The 21,871-nt window shown below is 45.8% G+C and overlaps 2 protein-coding genes across 2 annotated transcripts in view; both read left to right on the top strand.

Moving 5' to 3' along the window:
- LOC124025812 (ZZ-type zinc finger-containing protein 3-like) overlaps positions 1-12,511 on the top strand; it is a 29,167-nt gene extending 16,656 nt beyond the window's left edge. The window contains exons 9-10 of the mRNA XM_046339135.1: positions 10,343-10,443; positions 11,352-12,511. Coding sequence (XP_046195091.1) covers positions 10,343-10,443; positions 11,352-11,496 — 246 coding nt within the window. The 3' untranslated portion in view covers positions 11,497-12,511. The remainder of the gene's footprint in view (positions 1-10,342; positions 10,444-11,351) is intronic.
- Positions 12,512-20,601: 8,090 nt separating this feature from the next.
- Positions 20,602-21,871, top strand: part of LOC124025813 (GPI-anchor transamidase-like) — a 28,834-nt gene continuing 27,564 nt past the window's right edge. Inside the window, exons 1-3 of the mRNA XM_046339136.1 lie at positions 20,602-20,752; positions 21,480-21,533; positions 21,663-21,754. Coding sequence (XP_046195092.1) covers positions 20,669-20,752; positions 21,480-21,533; positions 21,663-21,754 — 230 coding nt within the window. The 5' untranslated portion in view covers positions 20,602-20,668. The remainder of the gene's footprint in view (positions 20,753-21,479; positions 21,534-21,662; positions 21,755-21,871) is intronic.

The following is a 21,871-nucleotide window of genomic DNA, read 5'->3' on the forward strand; positions in this document are numbered from 1 at the left end:
TATAACAGTAAGAGGGTGTGGTAGGTAGGTAGCTGACTGTCTCTATATAACAATAAGGGGGTGGTAGGTAGGTAGCTGACTGTCTCTACTGTCCCAAGCATGGTGCTTGCCTACGGAGCTGTGAGGGGAACGGCACCTCAGTACCTCCAGGCTCTGATCAGGCCCTACACCCAAACAAGGGCACTGCGTTCATCCACCTCTGGCCTGCTCGCCTCCCTACCACTAAGGAAGTACAGTTCCCGCTCAGCCCAGTCAAAACTGTTCGCTGCTCTGGCCCCCCAATGGTGGAACAAACTCCCTCACGACGCCAGGACAGCGGAGTCAATCACCACCTTCCGGAGACACCTGAAACCCCACCTCTTTAAGGAATACCTAGGATAGGATAAAGTAATCCTTCTCACCCCCCCTTAATAGATTTAGATGCACTATTGTAAAGTGACTGTTCCACTGGATGTCATAAGGTGAATGCACCAATTTGTAAGTCGCTCTGGATAAGAGCGTCTGCTAAATGACTTAAATGTAAATGTAATAACAATAAGGGTGTGGTAGGTAGGTAGCTGACTGTCTCTACTGTCCCTCTATAACAATAAGGGAGTGTGGTAGGTAGGTAGCTGACTGTCCCTCTATAACAGTAAGGGGGTGTGGTGGGTAGGTAGCTGACTGTCTCTACTGTCCCTCTATAACAGTAAGGGGGTGGTAGGTAGCTGACTGTCTCTACTGTCCCTCATTAACAGTAAGGGGGTGGTAGGTAGGTGACTGTCCCTCTAAAACAGTAAGGGGGTGTGGTAGGTAGCTGACTGTCTCTACTGTCCCTCTATAACAGTAAGTGGGTGGTAGGTAGCTGACTGTCTCTACTGTCCCTCTATAAGGGAGGGGGTGTGGTAGGTAGGTAGCTGACTGTCTCTACTGTCCCTCTATAACAATAAGGGGGTGGTGGTAGGTAGGTAGCTGACTGTCTCTACTGTCCCTCTATAACAGTAAGGGGGTGTGGTAGGTAGCTGACTGTCCCTCTATAACAGTAAGGGGGTGTGGTAGGTAGCTGACTGTCCCTCTATAACAGTAAGGGGGTGTGGTGGGTAGGTAGCTGACTGTCCCTCTATAACAATAAGGGGGTGTGGTAGGTAGCTGACTGTCTCTACTGTCCCTCTATAACAATAAGGGGTGTGGTAGGTAGGTAGCTGACTGTCTCTACTGTCCCTCTATAACAGTAAGGGGGTGGTGGGTAGATAGCTGACTGTCCCTCTATAACAGTAAGGGGTGGTGGGTAGGTAGCTGACTGTCTCTACTGTCCCTCTATAACAATAAGGGGTGTGGCAGGTAGGTAGCTGACTGTCTCTACTGTCCCTCTATAACAGTAAGGGGTGGTGGGTAGGTAGCTGACTGTCTCTACTGTCCCTCTATAACAATAAGGGGTGTGGCAGGTAGGTAGCGGACTGTCTCTACTGTCCCTCTATAACAGTAAGGGGGTGTGGTGGGTAGGTAGCTGACTGTCCCTCTATAACAGTAAGGGGGTGTGGCAGGTAGGTAGCTGACTGTCTCTACTGTCCCTCTATAACAGTAAGGGGGTGTGGTAGGTAGCTGACTGTCCCTCTATAACAGTATGGGGGTGTGGTAGGTAGCTGACTGTCCCTCTATAACAGTAAGGGGGTGTGGTAGGTAGCTGACTGTCCCTCTATAACAGTATGGGGGTGTGGTGGGTAGCTGACTGTCCCTATATAACAATAAGGAGGTGTGGTAGGTAGCTGACTGTCCTCTATAACAATAAGGGAGTGTGGTAGGTAGCTGACTGTCTCTACTGTCCCTATATAACAATAAGGGGGTGTGGTAGGTAGCTTACTGTCCCTATATAACAATAAGGGAGTGTGGTAGGTAACTGACTGTCCCTATATAACAATAAGGAGGTGTGGTAGGTAGCTGACTGTCCCTCTATAACAATAAGGGAGTGTGGTAGGTAGCTGACTGTCTCTACTGTCCCTATATAACAATAAGGGGGTGTGGTAGGTAGCTTACTGTCCCTATATAACAGTAAGGGGGTGTGGTAGGTAGCTGACTGTCTCTACTGTCCCTCTATAACAGTAAGGGGGTGGTAGGTAGCTGACTGTCTCTACTGTCCCTCTATAACAGTAAGGGGGTGGTAGGTAGGTGACTGTCCCTCTATAACAGTAAGGGGGTGTGGTAGGTAGCTGACTGTCTCTACTGTCCCTCTATAACAGTAAGGGGGTGGTAGGTAGCTGACTGTCTCTACTGTCCCTCTATAAGGGAGGGGGTGTGGTAGGTAGGTAGCTGACTGTCTCTACTGTCCCTCTATAACAATAAGGGGGTGGTGGTAGGTAGGTAGCTGACTGTCTCTACTGTCCCTCTATAACAGTAAGGGGGTGTGGTAGGTAGCTGACTGTCCCTCTATAACAGTAAGGGGGTGTGGTAGGTAGCTGACTGTCCCTCTATAACAGTAAGGGGGTGTGGTGGGTAGGTAGCTGACTGTCCCTCTATAACAATAAGGGGGTGTGGTAGGTAGCTGACTGTCTCTACTGTCCCTCTATAACAATAAGGGGGTGTGGTAGGTAGGTAGCTGACTGTCTCTACTGTCCCTCTATAACAATAAGGGGGTGGTGGTAGGTAGGTAGCTGACTGTCTCTACTGTCCCTCTATAACAGTAAGGGGGTGTGGTAGGTAGCTGACTGTCCCTCTATAACAGTAAGGGGTGTGGTAGGTAGCTGACTGTCCCTCTATAACAGTAAGGGGTGTGGTGGGTAGGTAGCTGACTGTCCCTCTATAACAATAAGGGGGTGTGGTAGGTAGCTGACTGTCTCTACTGTCCCTCTATAACAATAAGGGGGTGTGGTAGGTAGGTAGCTGACTGTCTCTACTGTCCCTCTATAACAGTAAGGGGGTGGTGGGTAGATAGCTGACTGTCCCTCTATAACAGTAAGGGGGTGGTGGGTAGGTAGCTGACTGTCTCTACTGTCCCTCTATAACAATAAGGGGGTGTGGCAGGTAGGTAGCTGACTGTCTCTACTGTCCCTCTATAACAGTAAGGGGGTGGTGGGTAGGTAGCTGACTGTCTCTACTGTCCCTCTATAACAATAAGGGGGTGTGGCAGGTAGGTAGCGGACTGTCTCTACTGTCCCTCTATAACAGTAAGGGGGTGTGGTGGGTAGGTAGCTGACTGTCCCTCTATAACAGTAAGGGGGTGTGGCAGGTAGGTAGCTGACTGTCTCTACTGTCCCTCTATAACAGTAAGGGGGTGTGGTAGGTAGCTGACTGTCCCTCTATAACAGTATGGGGGTGTGGTAGGTAGCTGACTGTCCCTCTATAACAGTAAGGGGGTGTGGTAGGTAGCTGACTGTCCCTCTATAACAGTATGGGGGTGTGGTGGGTAGCTGACTGTCCCTATATAACAATAAGGAGGTGTGGTAGGTAGCTGACTGTCCCTCTATAACAATAAGGGAGTGTGGTAGGTAGCTGACTGTCTCTACTGTCCCTATATAACAATAAGGGGGTGTGGTAGGTAGCTTACTGTCCCTATATAACAATAAGGGAGTGTGGTAGGTAACTGACTGTCCCTATATAACAATAAGGAGGTGTGGTAGGTAGCTGACTGTCCCTCTATAACAATAAGGGAGTGTGGTAGGTAGCTGATTGTCCCTCTATAACAGTAAGGGGGTGTGGCAGGTAGGTAGCTGACTGTCCCTATATAACAATAAGGGGGTGTGGCAGGTAGGTAGCTGACTGTCTCTACTGTCCCTCTATAACAGTAAGGGGGTGTGGTAGGTAGCTGACTGTCCCTCTATAACAATAAGGGGGTGTGGTAGGTAGCTGACTGTCCCTCTATAACAGTAAGGGGGTGGTAGGTAGCTGACTGTCTCTACTGTCCCTCTATAACAGTAAGGGGGTGGTGGGTAGGTAGCTGACTGTCTCTACTGTCCCTCTATAACAGTAAGGGGTGGTAGGTAGCTGACTGTCTCTACTGTCCCTCTATAACAGTAAGGGGTGGTGGGTAGCTGACTGTCCCTCTATAACAATAAGGGGTGTGGTGGGTAGCTGACTGTCCCTCTATAACAGTATGGGGGTGTGGTGGGTAGCTGACTGTCCCTATATAACAATAAGGAGGTGTGGTAGGTAGCTGACTGTCCCTCTATAACAATAAGGGGGTGTGGCAGGTAGGTAGCTGACTGTCTCTACTGTCCCTCTATAACAGTAAGGGGGTGTGGTAGGTAGCTGACTGTCCCTCTATAACAATAAGGGGGTGTGGTAGGTAGCTGACTGTCCCTCTATAACAGTAAGGGGTGGTAGGTAGCTGACTGTCCCTCTATAACAATAAGGGGGTGGTAGGTAGCTGACTGTCCCTCTATAACAGTAAGGGGGTGGTAGGTAGCTGACTGTCCCTCTATAACAATAAGGGGGTGGTAGGTAGCTGACTGTCCCTCTATAACAATAAGGGGTGGTAGGTAGCTGACTGTCCCTCTATAACAATAAGGGGTGGTAGGTAGCTGACTGTCCCTCTATAACAATAAGGGGGTGGTAGGTAGCTGACTGTCCCTCTATAACAATAAGGGGGTGGTAGGTAGCTGACTGTCCCTCTATAACAATAAGGGGTGGTAGGTAGCTGACTGTCCCTCTATAACAGTAAGGGGGTGGTAGGTAGCTGACTGTCCCTCTATAACAATAAAGGGGTGGTAGGTAGCTGACTGTCCCTCTATAACAATAAGGGGGTGGTAGGTAGCTGACTGTCCCTCTATAACAATAAGGGGGTGGTAGGTAGCTGACTGTCCCTCTATAACAGTAAGGGGGTGGTAGGTAGCTGACTGTCCCTCTATAACAATAAGGGGTGGTAGGTAGCTGACTGTCCCTCTATAACAATAAGGGGGTGGTAGGTAGCTGACTGTCCCTCTATAACAATAAGGGGGTGGTAGGTAGCTGACTGTCCCTCTATAACAATAAGGGGGTGGTAGGTAGCTGACTGTCCCTCTATAACAATAAGGGGGTGGTAGGTAGCTGACTGTCCCTCTATAACAGTAAGGGGTGGTAGGTAGCTGACTGTCCTCTCTATAACAGTAAGGGGGTGGTAGGTAGCTGACTGTCCCTCTATAACAATAAGGGGTGGTAGGTAGCTGACTGTCCCTCTATAACAGTAAGGGGTGGTAGGTAGCTGACTGTCCCTCTAACAATAAGGGGGTGGTAGGTAGCTGACTGTCCCTCTATAACAATAAGGGGTGGTAGGTAGCTGACTGTCCCTCTATAACAATAAGGGGTGGTAGGTAGCTGACTGTCCCTCTATAACAATAAGGGGGTGGTAGGTAGCTGACTGGGGTGGTAGGTAGCTGACTGTCCCTCTATAACAGTAAGGGGGTGGTAGGTAGCTGACTGTCCCTCTATAACAGTAAGGGGGTGGTAGGTAGCTGACTGTCCCTCTATAACAATAAGGGGGTGGTAGGTAGCTGACTGTCCCTCTATAACAGTAAGGGGTGGTAGGTAGCTGACTGTCCCTCTATAACAATAAGGGGGTGGTAGGTAGCTGACTGTCCCTCTAACAATAAGGGGTGGTAGGTAGCTGACTGTCCCTCTATAACAATAAGGGGGTGGTAGGTAGCTGACTGTCCCTCTATAACAATAAGGGGTGGTAGGTAGCTGACTGTCCCTCTATAACAATAAGGGGTGGTAGGTAGCTGACTGTCCCTCTATAACAATAAGGGGGTGGTAGGTAGCTGACTGTCCCTCTATAACAATAAGGGGGTGGTAGGTAGCTGACTGTCCCTCTATAACAATAAGGGGTGGTAGGTAGCTGACTGTCCCTCTATAACAATAAGGGGGTGGTAGGTAGCTGACTGTCCCTCTATAACAATAAGGGGGTGGTAGGTAGCTGACTGTCCCTCTATAACAATAAGGGGGTGGTAGGTAGCTGACTGTCCCTATATAACAATAAGGGGTGGTAGGTAGCTGACTGTCCCTCTATAACAATAAAGGGGGTGGTAGGTAGCTGACTGTCCCTCTATAACAATAAGGGGTGGTAGGTAGCTGACTGTCCCTATATAACAATAAGGGGGTGGTAGGTAGCTGACTGTCCCTCTATAACAATAAGGGGGTGGTAGGTAGCTGACTGTCCCTCTATAACAATAAGGGGGTGGTAGGTAGCTGACTGTCCCTCTATAACAATAAGGGGGTGGTAGGTAGCTGACTGTCCTCTATAACAATAAGGGGGTGGTAGGTAGCTGACTGTCCCTCTATAACAATAAGGGGGTGGTAGGTAGCTGACTGTCCCTCTATAACAGTAAGGGGGTGTGGTGGGTAGGTAGCTGACTGTCCCTATATAACAGTAAGGGGGTGTGGTGGGTAGGTAGCTGACTGTCCCTCTATAACAATAAGGGGGTGGTAGGTAGCTGACTGTCCCTCTATAACAATAAGGGGTGGTAGGTAGCTGACTGTCCCTCTATAACAGTAAGGGGTGTGGTGGGTAGGTAGCTGACTGTCCCTATATAACAGTAAGGGGGTGTGGTGGGTAGGTAGCTGACTGTCCCTCTATAACAATAAGGGGGTGGTAGGTAGCTGACTGTCTCTACTGTCCCTCTATAACAGTAAGGGGTGGTAGGTAGCTGACTGTCTCTACTGTCCCTCTATAACAGTAAGGGGTGTGGTGGGTAGGTAGCTGACTGTCTCTACTGTCCCTCTATAACAGTAAGGGGGTGTGGTGGGTAGGTAGCTGACTGTCTCTACTGTCCCTCTATAACAGTAAGGGGGTGTGGTGGGTAGGTAGCTGACTGTCCCTATATAACAGTAAGGGGGTGTGGTGGGTAGGTAGCTGACTGTCCCTATATAACAGTAAGGGGTGTGGTGGGTAGGTAGCTGACTGTCCCTATATAACAGTAAGGGGTGTGGTGGGTAGGTAGCTGACTGTCCCTATATAACAGTAAGGGGGTGGTAGTTAGCTGACTGTCTCTACTGTCCCTCTATAACAGTAAGGGGGTGTGGTGGGTAGGTAGCTGACTGTCCCTCTATAACAGTAAGGGGGTGTGGTGGGTAGGTAGCTGACTGTCCCTATATAACAGTAAGGGGGTGTGGTGGGTAGGTAGCTGACTGTCCCTCTATAACAGTAAGGGGGTGTGGTGGGTAGGTAGCTGACTGTCCCTATATAACAGTAAGGGGGTGGTAGGTAGCTGACTGTCCCTCTATAACAATAAGGGGGTGGTAGGTAGCTGACTGTCCCTCTATAACAATAAGGGGTGGTAGGTAGCTGACTGTCCCTCTATAACAATAAGGGGTGGTAGGTAGCTGACTGTCCCTATATAACAGTAAGGGGTGGTAGGTAGCTGACTGTCCCTCTATAACAATAAGGGGTGGTAGGTAGCTGACTGTCCCTATATAACAGTAAGGGGTGGTAGGTAGCTGACTGTCCCTCTATAACAGTAAGGGGGTGGTAGGTAGCTGACTGTCCCTCTATAACAATAAGGGGTGGTAGGTAGCTGACTGTCCCTATATAACAGTAAGGGGGTGGTAGGTAGCTGACTGTCCCTCTATAACAGTAAGGGGGTGGTAGGTAGCTGACTGTCCCTCTATAACAGTAAGGGGGTGGTAGGTAGCTGACTGTCCCTCTATAACAGTAAGGGGTGGTAGGTAGCTGACTGTCCCTCTATAACAGTAAGGGGTGGTAGGTAGCTGACTGTCCCTCTATAACAGTAAGGGGGTGGTAGGTAGCTGACTGTCCCTCTATAACAGTAAGGGGGTGGTAGGTAGCTGACTGTCCCTCTATAACAGTAAGGGGGTGGTAGGTAGCTGACTGTCCCTCTATAACAGTAAGGGGGTGGTAGGTAGCTGACTGTCCCTCTATAACAGTAAGGGGTGGTAGGTAGCTGACTGTCCTCTATAACAGTAAGGGGGTGGTAGGTAGCTGACTGTCCCTCTATAACAGTAAGGGGGTGGTAGGTAGCTGACTGTCCCTCTATAACAGTAAGGGGGTGGTAGGTAGCTGACTGTCCCTATATAACAGTAAGGGGGTGGTAGGTAGCTGACTGTCCCTCTATAACAATAAGGGGTGGTAGGTAGCTGACTGTCCCTCTATAACAATAAGGGGTGGTAGGTAGCTGACTGTCCCTCTATAACAATAAGGGGTGGTAGGTAGCTGACTGTCCCTCTATAACAATAAGGGGGTGGTAGGTAGCTGACTGTCCCTCTATAACAATAAGGGGTGGTAGGTAGCTGACTGTCCTCTATAACAATAAGGGGTGGTAGGTAGCTGACTGTCCCTCTATAACAATAAGGGGTGGTAGGTAGCTGACTGTCCTCTATAACAATAAGGGGTGGTAGGTAGCTGACTGTCCCTCTATAACAATAAGGGGTGGTAGGTAGCTGACTGTCCCTCTATAACAATAAGGGGTGGTAGGTAGCTGACTGTCCCTCTATAACAATAAGGGGTGGTAGGTAGCTGACTGTCCCTCTATAACAATAAGGGGTGGTAGGTAGCTGACTGTCCCTCTATAACAATAAGGGGTGGTAGGTAGCTGACTGTCCCTCTATAACAATAAGGGGTGGTAGGTAGCTGACTGTCCCTCTATAACAATAAGGGGTGGTAGGTAGCTGACTGTCCCTCTATAACAATAAGGGGTGGTAGGTAGCTGACTGTCCCTCTATAACAATAAGGGGGTGGTAGGTAGCTGACTGTCCCTCTATAACAATAAGGGGTGGTAGGTAGCTGACTGTCCTCTATAACAATAAGGGGTGGTAGGTAGCTGACTGTCCCTCTATAACAATAAGGGGGTGGTAGGTAGCTGACTGTCCCTCTATAACAATAAGGGGTGGTAGGTAGCTGACTGTCCCTCTATAACAATAAGGGGTGGTAGGTAGCTGACTGTCCCTCTATAACAATAAGGGGTGGTAGGTAGCTGACTGTCCCTCTATAACAATAAGGGGTGGTAGGTAGCTGACTGTCCCTCTATAACAATAAGGGGTGGTAGGTAGCTGACTGTCCCTCTATAACAATAAGGGGGTGGTAGGTAGCTGACTGTCCCTCTATAACAATAAGGGGTGGTAGGTAGCTGACTGTCCCTATATAACAGTAAGGGGGTGGTAGGTAGCTGACTGTCCCTCTATAACAATAAGGGGTGGTAGGTAGCTGACTGTCCCTCTATAACAATAAGGGGTGGTAGGTAGCTGACTGTCCTCTATAACAATAAGGGGTGGTAGGTAGCTGACTGTCCCTCTATAACAATAAGGGGTGGTAGGTAGCTGACTGTCCCTCTATAACAATAAGGGGTGGTAGGTAGCTGACTGTCCCTCTATAACAATAAGGGGTGGTAGGTAGCTGACTGTCCCTCTATAACAATAAGGGGTGGTAGGTAGCTGACTGTCCCTCTATAACAATAAGGGGTGGTAGGTAGCTGACTGTCCCTCTATAACAATAAGGGGTGGTAGGTAGCTGACTGTCCTCTATAACAATAAGGGGTGGTAGGTAGCTGACTGTCCCTCTATAACAATAAGGGGTGGTAGGTAGCTGACTGTCCCTCTATAACAATAAGGGGTGGTAGGTAGCTGACTGTCCCTCTATAACAATAAGGGGGTGGTAGGTAGCTGACTGTCCCTCTATAACAATAAGGGGTGGTAGGTAGCTGACTGTCCCTCTATAACAATAAGGGGTGGTAGGTAGCTGACTGTCCCTCTATAACAATAAGGGGTGGTAGGTAGCTGACTGTCCCTCTATAACAATAAGGGGGTGGTAGGTAGCTGACTGTCCCTCTATAACAATAAGGGGTGGTAGGTAGCTGACTGTCCCTCTATAACAATAAGGGGGTGGTAGGTAGCTGACTGTCCCTATATAACAGTAAGTCCTGAGTTTGCAGAGTTCTTGGAGTCAGCCCTTAACCGTGTTATATTGACCACATACCACAAACCCCAGAGGTGCCTCATTGCTATTATAAACTGGTTACCAAGGTAATATTAACAAATGTTTAAATAAAAATAAAAATAAAGTTTTGTAATACCCGCGGTATACGGTCTGACATACCACGGCTGTCAGCCAATCAGCATTCAGGGCTCAGACCTACCCAGATTATAATGGCCGTTTATAAATGGTGTGGTTCGAGCTCTGAATGCTCAGCGTTGCGTCGTACCTATGAACAGCCCTTAGCCGTGGTATATTGGCCATATACCACACCCACCCAGGTGCCTTATTGCTGTTATAAACTGGTTACCAACAGAAATTGAACAGGAAACTAGTATTCTTACGTCACACCTGTGGTATATTGTCTGATATACACAAGGCTGAAATGTTGTTTCAGCCAATCAGCATCCAGGACCCATTCTTCCTGGTTTATAATGGCATGTTAACCATACACTCCTGTGTCTCTCTCTGCAGTGTGACGTGTGTGGTGTAGAGCCTATCCAGGGCGTGCGGTGGCATTGTCAAGACTGTCCCTCAGACAACGCTGTGGACTTCTGTTCCAACTGCTCCGACTGGTGAGTCCTGCCTGGCTGGGGCTCTGTTCATCACGCTAGAAATGGGTTAAAACTATTTTTAAACACAGCCAAACAGGACTATGTGTTGACTGAGGTCTGTTCAGTAGGAACCAAACAGGGACTATGTTTTGACTGAGGTCTGTTCAGTAGGAACCAAACAGGACTATGTGTTGACTGAGGTCTGTTCAGTAGGAACCAAACAGGGACTATGTGTTGACTGAGGTTCAGTAGAAACCAAACAGGACTATGTGTTGACTGAGGTCTGTTCACTCGGGAGTGATTTACAAACAGCTCTAATAGATGATTATCAAACAGCTCTAATAGATGATTATCAAACAGCTCTAATAGATGATTATCAAACAGCTCTAATAGATGATTATCAAACAGCTCTAATAGATGATTATCAAACAGCTCTAATAGATGATTATCAAACAGCTCTAATAGATGATTATCAAACAGCTCTAATAGATGATTATCAAACAGCTCTAATAGATGATTATCAAACAGCTCTAATAGATGATTATCAAACAGCTCTAATAGATGATTATCAAACAGCTCTAATAGATGATTATCAAACAGCTCTAATAGATTATCAAACAGCTCTAATAGATGATTATCAAACAGCTCTAATAGATGATTATCAAACAGCTCTAACACTAAAAGGTAATGATCGTAATTTTCACAATTTCACAGTATTATTTCATCCTCATAGTGTAAAAATATATTTAAAATACAGGAAAAACACGTTTTTGACTGCATTGGGCCTTTAAGAACAAGTCTACCTTTCTACACATTTTCTAATGGCCGTTTATGAACCTACACATTAGCAGCCTTGTTGTGCATGTCGTTTTTCTACTTTAAACAGTTTCAACGGTTATTTATTAACCCTCGTTTGTCCCCTCCCCCAGCCTGTACAAGACTGAGAGCCACACGCCAGACCACCATCTGGAGCCTGTCCATCACCATGAGACCTTCCTAGACAGGGACTACTGTCTGGCTCAGACCCCTGGATCTAACTACCTGGACCCCAACTACTATCCTGCTAACAGATGACGGGGGCCACAGACTGGCCCCTGAACTCCAGCCTATGCCTCAGCCCAGGGGCCATAGTTTTAGTTACACACGAAGGGTCCCTAGCATCCAGGTCCCAGGGGCCACAGTCACCCAGCCTCAGCCCACACAGCTAGCCTCAGTCAGCTAGGCTACGACAGCTAGCCTCAGCTAGCATCCAGATCCCAGAGTTCACAGTTTCAGCTACACCCCAGCGGCCCCTAGCCCCAGACTCATCCTACAGCAGAAACCAACTGGTAGTGTGTGGCTCATGGCGCCATGGCTCATGGCTCTGTCTCTCAGACCCACATCTAGACGGTTCTCACACCAGCTACTCTGCTCACCCCGCCCTGCTAGCCCAGCAGACTGGCAGGAATCCCATTGGTGGTGGTGGTGGTGGTGGTGGTGGGGGGAGGTGAAACTGGCTGCCCCGCAGACTCCATTTTGGCTCTAAGAAGAGGTCTGGGACACACTCGCTTCTCTGACCGGTTACCATAACAACCAACAAACTGAACAGAACAGTCTCTGAAAAATATACGAAAAAATAACACTATTAAAAAAAAAACTATATGAAAAAGGCACACCGACATTCCTGACCGCCAAGAAAGACTCAAGGAGGACCATCCTTTTCCTCCTCCTCCTCCTCCTTTCCCCCATACCTCTGTGTGCTGCTTGTTAACCTGGGGTGTGTTGATGGTAGTCTGGGGGTCTGGTTGATGAGTGAATATGTTCCTCGATAGATATTTGTCATTGAGTATTTCTGGTGAATCAAGCCTCTTCTGTTGTGAACTGGAGGCGGGGTTGAGAAAGGAGCTTGATGCTGATGAGAGGCGTGTCTGTCATTCCTACTAGGTTTTAAACCAATCAGAAGACAGGCATTTTCTGATGTAACCCACACAGCGGGTGTTGTCAGATGAAGCCATGGTAACGGACCCCTGACACACCTCCGCCTCACGTTTCCATAGAGATAATGTCAGCCAGCAGCTAGTCACCTCTCTCTCTCCTCTCTTCTATCTTCTCTTCCTCTCTCTCTTCTCTTCTCCCTCACCTCTCTTCTCTCTCTCTCTCTCTCTCTCTCTCTCTCTCTCTCTCTCTCTTCTCCCTCACCTCTCTCTCTTCTCCCTCACCTCTCTCTCTTCTCCCTCACTCTCTCTCTCTTCTCCCTCACTCTCTCTCTCTCTTCTCCCTCACCTCTCTCTCTCTCTTCTCCCTCACCTCTCTCTCTCTCTCTTCTCCCTCACCTCTCTCTCTCTCTTCTCCCTCACCTCTCTCTCTTCTTCCTCTCTCTCTCTTCTCCCTCACCTCTCTCTCTCTTCTCCTCTCCTCTCTCCCTCTCCTCTCTCTCTCTCTCTCTCTCTCTCTCTCTCTCTTCTCTCTCCCTCACCTCTCTTCTCCCTCACTCTCCCTCTTCTCCCTCACCTCTCTCTCTTCTCCCTCATCTCTTCTCTTCCCTCTCTCTCTCTCTTCTCCCTCACTCTCTCTCTCCTCTCTTCCCTCACCTCTCTCTCTCTCTCCTCCCACTCTCCTCTCTTCTCTTCCCTCTCTCTTCTCCCTCACCTCTTCTCTTCCTCCTCTCACCTATCTCGCTCTCTCTCTTCTCCCTCACCTCTCTCTCTTCTCCCTCACCCTCTCTCTTCTCCCTCACCTCTGTCTCTTCTCCCTCACCTCTCTCTCTTCTCCCTCACCTCTGTCTCTTCTCCCTCACCTCTCTCTCTTCTCCCTCACCTCTGTCTCTTCTCCCTCACCTCTCTCTCTTCTCCCTCACCTCTGTCTCTTCTCCCTCACCTCTGTCTCTTCTCCCTCACCTCTGTCTCTTCTCCTCACCCTCTCTCTTCTCCCTCACCTCTCTCTTCTCCCTCTCTCTTCTCCCTCACCCCCTCACCTCTCTCTCTCTCTCCCCCTCCCTCTCTCTCTTCTCTTCCCCCTCTCTCTCTCTCTCTCTCTCTCTCTCTCTCTCTCTTCTCCCTCTCTTCTCCCTCACCTCTCTCTTCTCCCTCACCTCTTCCCTCTCTCTCTCTCTTCTCCCTCACCTCTCTCTTCTCCCTCACCTCTCTCTCTCTCTCTCTCTCCTCTCTTCTCCCTCACCTCTCTCTTCTCCCTCACCTCTCTCTTCTCCCTCACCTCTCTCTCTTCTCCCTCACCTCTCTCTCTCTTCTCCCTCACCTCTCTCTCTTCTCCCTCACCTCTCTCTCTTCTCTTCCCTCTCTCTCTCTTCTCCCTCACCTCTCTCCTCTCTTCCCCCTCACCTCTCTCTCTCCTCCCACTCTCCTCTCCTCCCTCTCCTCTCTTCTCTTCCCCCTCACCTCTCTCTCTTCTCTCTCCTCTCTTTCTCTTCTCTCTCTCCTCTCTTCCCCCTCTTCTCTCTTCTCCCTCACCTCTCTCTTTCTCTAAAATCTGTTCAGTCGCCAACGGAGAAGCACTAGAGCACAGAGAGCTGATGGAAGACTTGTGAATCTTAAACTTGTGATGAAAATATATTGTTTTTCTTTTCAATGTGTTTGATGCTGTTGTTTGATCAGGTGGTTAATCATGTAGTTGATCATGTGGTTGATCACATGCAGAAAGTACAATAATAGTAGCCCGGTGGTAAATATGACGACAACGTAAAGCTAGTTGCCATCTGTGGGCCATTTTTTTTATTTTTTATGAATCAATCACACCTCTGAACCCCTGGCCTCGAACCTTGACCTTCAACCCCTGACCTCTATTCAACTGCCCCATCAGCAAGCCTCTAGATAAGGGGTAGACCACACCTGACCAACTGAGCTAATTGATCAGTTCAGTGATCTATTCAACACAGCTGGTATTCCAGGACGGTTAGATCAAAAACATGAAGTGGCTCCAGGATCAGGGATCAGCCTACCCTTGTTTTAGATCCTCTTGTTATCCAACCACTGTCCAGGGTCGCCTACCCTTGTTTTAGATCCTCTAAGTCAGGGTTATCCAACCACTGTCCAGGGTCGCCTACCCTTGTTTTAGATCCTCTAAGTCAGGGTTATCCAACCACTGTCCAGGGTCGCCTACCCTTGTTTTAGATCCTCTAAGTCAGGGTTATCCAACCACTGTCCAGGGTCGCCTACCCTTGTTTTAGATCCTCTAAGTCAGGGTTATCCAACCACTGTCCAGGGTCGCCTACCCTTGTTTTAGATCCTCTAAATCAGGGTTATCCAACCACTGTCCAGGGTCGCCTACCCTTGTTTTAGATCCTCTAAGTCAGGGTTATCCAACCACTGTCCAGGGTCGCCTACCCTTGTTTTAGATCCTCTAAATCAGGGTTATCCAACCACTGTCCAGGGTCGCCTACCCTTGTTTTAGATCCTCTAAGTCAGGGTTATCCAACCACTGTCCAGGGTCGCCTACCCTTGTTTTAGATCCTCTAAGTCAGGGTTATCCAACCACTGTCCAGGGTCGCCTATCCTTGTTTTAGATCCTCTAAGTCAGGGTTATCCAACCACTGTCCTGAGTGCACGTTTTGTTTGTTGTCCTAACACTACACAGCTGATTGAAATAACCAACTCGTCAATCTTTGATTATTTTTAATCAGCTGTGTAGTGCTAGGACAACAAGCCAAAACGTTGTTGCCCAAAGGGCCGAGTTTGTGAAACTCTGCTGTAGAGTTAGCCTGTTTGCCTCAACGTCCCAATTTAAAAGATTTGTTTGTTTTTTTAAAGAAGAGAAGAATGGAGGAGGTGGTGATTTGGTTGATGATTTTGTGTCAGTGGAAATCTCTCACCCCACGTTATTTTATACACACATTTTTTGTCATCCTTAATTGAGTAGGTGCCCACTACCCACCATGCACTGCTTCTGTAACTGTGTATAACAGTATGTTCTTAACTGCTAGAGGATATCTGTGGAAATAAAAGTATGTGAATAGTAATCTATATCCTTAGTCCTCTGTTATTCTGTGGATTTGTTATTGCTGCCTCCAGTATATAATAGTATATTATAATGTGCTGTGGTTGGCTCATTTGTGACCAAAAGCCATGGTGACCTGATTCATGTGATCCCATGTATCAGAGAATCTTTATTCCCTTTTAATAAAATAACACAAGTATTAATCGGGGCGGCAGCGTAGCCTAGTGGTTAGAGCGTGTGACTAGTAACCGGAAGGTTGCGAGTTCAAACCCCCGAGCTGATAAGGTACAAATCTGTCGTTCTGCCCCTGAACAGGCAGTTAACCCCACTGTTCCCAGGCCGTCATTGAAAATAAGAATTTGTTCTTAACTGACTTGCCTGGTTAAATAAAGGTAAAATAAATTTTAAAAATCATTGTTTTATTTAAACCTATAATTTGGGAGGGAGTCATGTTCAGAGTGAAACCAAGGTTTCTTGTACAAATGAGCTCTGTAATTACAAAGATACACACATCAAATATAAAATCTGAAATGCAAAACAGGAATACAATACAAATTCATAGAAAATAAATACATTGTTCAGTAAGGAAGCCTGGTGGATCTGGTGAACCCTCACGGTGGTTCTGGTGGACCCTCACGGTGGTTCTGGTAGACCCTCACGGTGGTTCTGGTAGACCCTCACGGTGGTTCTGGTAGACCCTCACGGTGGTTCTGGTGGACCCTCACGGTGGTTCTGGTGGACCCTCACGGTGGTTCTGGTTGACCCACACGGGTAGTGTGAGGTTATTTATACAAATATATTTAGTTTCAGCAAGATTTCTATCTACTGTTACTTAGTAGGCATCATTATATTGGTTAATCTATTAGTCATTATATTGGTTAATCTATTAGTCATTATATTGGTTAATCTATTAGTCATTATATTGGTTAATCTATTAGTCATTATATTGGTTAATCTATTAGTCATATTGGTTAATCTATTAGTCATTATATTGGTTAATCTATTAGTCATATTGGTTAATCTATTGGTCATTATATTGGTTAATCTATTAGTCATATTGGTTAATCTATTAGTCATTATATTGGTTAATCTATTAGTCATTATATTGGTTAATCTATTAGTCATTATATTGGTTAATCTATTAGTCATATTGGTTAATCTATTAGTCATTATATTGGTTAATCTATTAGTCATTATATTGGTTAATCTATTAGTCATTATATTGGTTAATCTATTAGTCATTATATTGGTTAATCTATTAGTCATTATATTGGTTAATCTATTAGTCATTATATTGGTTAATCTATTAGTCATTATATTGGTTAATCTATTAGTCATTATATTGGTTAATCTATTAGTCATATTGGTTAATCTATTAGTCATTATATTGGTTAATCTATTAGTCATTATATTGGTTAATCTATTAGTCATTATATTGGTTAATCTATTGGTCATTATATTGGTTAATCTATTAGTCATTATATTGGTTAATCTATTAGTCATTATATTGGTTAATCTATTAGTCATTATATTGGTTAATCTATTAGTCATTATATTGGTTAATCTATTAGTCATTATATTGGTTAATCTATTAGTCATTATATTGGTTATGTTGTTTGATCCTGCTGGTCATCTCTGAACATTTGAACATCTTGAGGAACGATCTGGCCTTAATGGCCATGTACTCTAATCATTTCCACCTGTCTGTCTCTCTGTCTATCTATTTATCTCTGTCTGTCTCTCTGTCTGTCTATCTATTTCTGTCTGTCTGTCTCTCTGTCTCTATTTCTCTGTCTGTCTGTCTCTCTGTCTCTATTTCTCTGTCTGTCTGTCTCTCTGTCTGTCTGTCTCTCTGTCTCTCTGTCTGTCTGTCTCTCTGTCTGTCTGTCTGTATCTCTCTCTGTCTGTCTCTGTTTGTCTCTCTGTCTGTCTCTCTGTCTATCTATTTATCTCTGTCTGTCTCTCTGTCTGTCTCTCTGTCTGTCTGTCTCTCTGTCTGTCTCTCTGTCTCTCTGTCTGTCTCTCTGTCTGTCTGTCTGTCTCTCTGTCTGTCTGTCTCTCTCTGTCTCTCTGTCTCTCTGTCTATCTCTCTCTGTCTGTCTCTCTGTCTGTCTCTCGCTGACCAGGCCTCACTGCAGATACACTGTGACACCTATGGAACCCTATTCCCTATATAGTGCACTACTTTAGACCAGAGTCCTATGGAACCCTATTCCCTATATAGTGCACTACTTTAGACCAGAGCCCTATGGAACCCTATTCCCTATATATAGTGCACTACTTTAGACCAGAGCCCTATGGGACCCTATTCCCTATATAGTGCACTACTTTAGACCAGAGTCCTATAGAACCCTATTCCCTATATAGTGCACTACTTTAGACCAGAGCCCTATGGGACCCTATTCCCTATATATAGTGCACTACTTTAGACCAGAGCCCTATGGAACCCTATTCCCTATATATAGTGCACTACTTTAGACCAGAGCCCTATGGAACCCTATTCCCTATATATAGTGCACTACTTTAGACCAGAGCCCTATGGGACCCTATTCCCTATATATAGTGCACTACTTTAGACCAGAGCCCTATGGAACCCTATTCCCTATATATAGTGCACTACTTTAGACCAGAGCCCTATGGGACCCTATTCCCTATATATAGTGCACTACTTTAGACCAGAGCCCTATGGAACCCTATTCCCTATATATAGTGCACTACTTTAGACCAGAGCCCTATGGAACCCTATTCCCTATATATAGTGCACTACTTTAGACCATATATATATACATATATACACACACTACCGTTCAAAAGTTTGGTGTCATTTAGAAATGTCCTTGTTTTTGAAAGAAAAGCCAATTTTTCGGATCAAATTGATCAGAAATAGAGTGTAGATATTGTTAATGTTGTAAATGACTAATGTAGCTGGAAACGGCTGATCGTTGTTATGCTTAAAGAAGCAATAAAACTGGCCTTTAGACTAGTTGAGTATCTGGTGCATCAGCATTTGTGGGTTCGATTACAGGCTCAAAATGGCCAGAAACAAAGAACTTTCTTCTGAAACTCATCAGTCTATTTTTGTTCTGAGAAATGAAGGCTATTCCATGCGGGAAATTGCCAAGAAATTCAAGATCTCGTACAACGTTGTGTACTACTCTCTTCACAGAACAGCGCAAACTGTCTCAAACCAGAATAGAAAGAGGAGTGGGTGGCCCCGGTGCACAATTTAGCAAGAGGACAAGTACATTAGTGTCTAGTTTGAGAAACAGACACCTCACAAGTCCTCAACTCGCAGCTTCATTAAATAGTACCCGCAAAACACCAGTCTCAATGTCAACAGTGAAGAGGCATCTCCGGGATGCTGGCCTTCTCAGTGTAAAGGAGAGAAAATATCAAATCAAAGTTTATTTGTCACAGTGCGCTGAATACAACAGGTGTAGTAGACCTCACAGTGAAATGCTGAATACAACAGGTGTAGTAGACCTTACAGTGAAATGCTGAATACAACTGAATAGTGAAACAGGTGTAGTAGACCTGACAGTGAAATGCTGAATACAACAGGTGTAGTAGACCTTACAGTGAAATGCTGAATACAACAGGTGTAGTAGACCATTACAGTGAAATGCTGAATACAACAGGTGGTAGACCTTACAGTGAAATGTAGACCTGACAGTGAAATGCTGAATACAACAGGTGTAGTAGACCTGACAGTGAAATGCTGAATACAACAGGTGTAGTAGACCTCACAGTGAAACTGAATACAACAGGTGTAGTAGACCTTAAGTGAAAAGCTGAATACAACAGCTGTAGACCTCAGAGTGAAATGCTGAATACAACAGGTGTAGTAGACCTTACAGTGAAATGCTGAATACAACAGGTGTAGGTAGACCTTACAGTGAAATGATTACTTACAGGCTCTAACCAAAGGTGCAAACAAGGTGTTAGGTGAACAATAGGTAAATAAAGAAATAAAACAACAGTAAAAATAGTGTGAATAACAGTAGCGAGGCTATAAAAGTAGAGAGGCTATAAAAGTAGAGAGGCTATATACAGACACCTGTTAGTCAGGCTGATTGAGGTAGTATGTACATGTAGATATGGTTAAAGTGACTATGCGTATATGATGAACAGAGAGTAGCAGTAGTGTAAATGAGGGGTTGGGGGGGGGACATAATGCAAATCTGTTCAGCAGTCTTATGGCTTGGGGGTAAAATCTGTTGAGAAGCCATTTTGTCCTAGACTTGGCACTCCGGTACCGCTTGCCATGCGGTAGTAGAGAGAACAGTCTATGACTGGGGTGGCTGGGGTCTTTGACAATTTTTAGGCCCTTCCTCTGACACCGCCTGGTATAGAGGTCCTGGCTGGCAGGCAGCTTTGCCCCAGTGATGTACTGGGCTGTACGCACTGTAGTGCCATGCGGTCGGAGGCTGAGCAGTTGCCGTACCAGGCAGTGATTCAACCAGTCAGGATGCTCTCGATGTTGCAGCTGTAGAACCTTTTGAGGATCTCAGGACCCATGCCAACATTTTTAGTTTCCTGAGGGGGAATAGTCTTTGTCGTGCCCTCTTCACGACTGTGTTGGTGTGCTTGGACCATTTGGACCAATATGGGCCAAGTGTGGAGGAACACATGATTATGGTGACTGAGAGAGAAATGTTAAGGTTCAGTGTTGTAATTGTGGGGGTTGTACAGGTGTAGAGAGAGACTAGAGAGGCTCATAGATCTAGAATCAGTCATGATGTATCATATGCAGAGGCTGTATGACAGATTGGTGGAACCACAGTGAGGACTGATGGAGCTTCCATGGCTGGTCCTGGCCTGTACGAAGTGGATCTAATGTCAGGGTTGGTGTTTCTGCTGGTCCTGGCATGGTTTCGATACCTTTTCCAAAATCTTGTCATCAATGAATGTGCAGGGTCAAAGGACACTTTGATAGTAAATAAACTTCATAGCTTTCATTGGTAAGGTTATCAACATGACTTTGGTTGTGGAAAGGTTTAAGGTTATAGTGGATATGGCGAAATAGTTATTGGGAGTAACAGATGTTACTGTCAAAATGGCTGTTGACATGTTGAATCATCTTAAATGTGGATTGTTTCAGTATTGAATTAGTAGGGATTATTCGTTTTAAAAAAAATATATATATATATTTTTTCTTAGTACAGAATTTTGTCGGACCACGATTAATTGTACACTCCAGCACAGTAGGTGGCGGCATGCACCTTCAACGTTAGTTTGCGGACCGGGATATCATCAAAGAAGAAGAAGCAGAAGAAGAAGAAGAACCTAAGGCGATAGCTCTTCCTGTAGTAGCAACATGGCTAGTTGTTGTTCCCTGAAAGTATTCACACTTTTCAGCCTGTTTATTGTTCCTGGCGCGGTGGAAAGTAATAATATTGAGGTAAATATATAGCACCTTTTTTCTTAGCGATACTCGTTCAAAAATATTCGTTTCACCTTGCTGTTTAAACCACTACTGCTTTCTAATCTAGTTAGCTAATGTTAATATCCCTGTCTGATCTTCTTCTGTCGTTTGTACATTATCTTGCTAGGCTAGCTAACTAGCTGTTTGCTACAAAGACTACTTTTACTATGGTCCACTCTATATGTCCAGTCAGACTCTTCTTTAAACACAGTAAGGAAATGTAGCTTTTAGGACCAAATCATCTGGGATGTACCAGAGATGATTTCGCACGGGGCATTCTGGGTAAACTCCGGGACCAACCCTGTTTAAGCAGCAGTGGTATGTAGGGTGGTATGTAGGGTGGTATGTAGGGTGGTATGTAGGGTGGTATGTAGGGTGGTATGCTGCTGGCATTTCGAAGCATCATTTTATCTCTCACTTGTTGGTAACAATTGCTAATATTTTGGCCACTTTATATTTGTAGTCAATTTCGTTCTGAAGTTATCGACAGTCACACATAAGTCGAAACATCTTGATTCTATGTTTAGGGGAAATATTTTGTGAATAAAGTGACTCGGAAATGAATAGAAGAAAAAAAACGCATCCGGCGCATTGATCAGCGCCAGCCTGCCACCACTCTCCATACTCTATATGTCCTTGTGTGCTGGTCAATACCAAGGTACCCAACCTAACGAACTACCCGTTCCTTTCTGAAATAATGCAGGCTAAAGCTGGTCAATTCTTCAGCAGTGGACACACAAACAACTGGGCAGTTTTGGTGAGTAATTATGCACACACACACACACTTCAATCGTAATATTATTTTAATGAAGTGTCCAAGATGTTGAATTTTGTGCTTTCAACATTAACATTTAATACAAAATTAACTTTGTCCTTTTCCTCTTAGGTGTGCACATCCAGATTCTGGTTCAACTATCGTCATGTGGCCAACACACTATCTGTGTACCGTAGTGTCAAGAGACTGGGCATCCCAGACAGGTAGCTAACTGTTACCCTGTCTGTGTACTGTATTGTCAAGAGACAGGGCATCCCAGACAGGTAGCTAACTGTTACAGGTGAGTGAGGGCTGGTTAGGGGATGCTGAGAGAAGCAGGT

This window comes from Oncorhynchus gorbuscha, unplaced genomic scaffold (assembly GCF_021184085.1).
Source record: "Oncorhynchus gorbuscha isolate QuinsamMale2020 ecotype Even-year unplaced genomic scaffold, OgorEven_v1.0 Un_scaffold_2459, whole genome shotgun sequence".
Taxonomy (NCBI): Eukaryota; Metazoa; Chordata; class Actinopteri; order Salmoniformes; family Salmonidae; genus Oncorhynchus; species Oncorhynchus gorbuscha.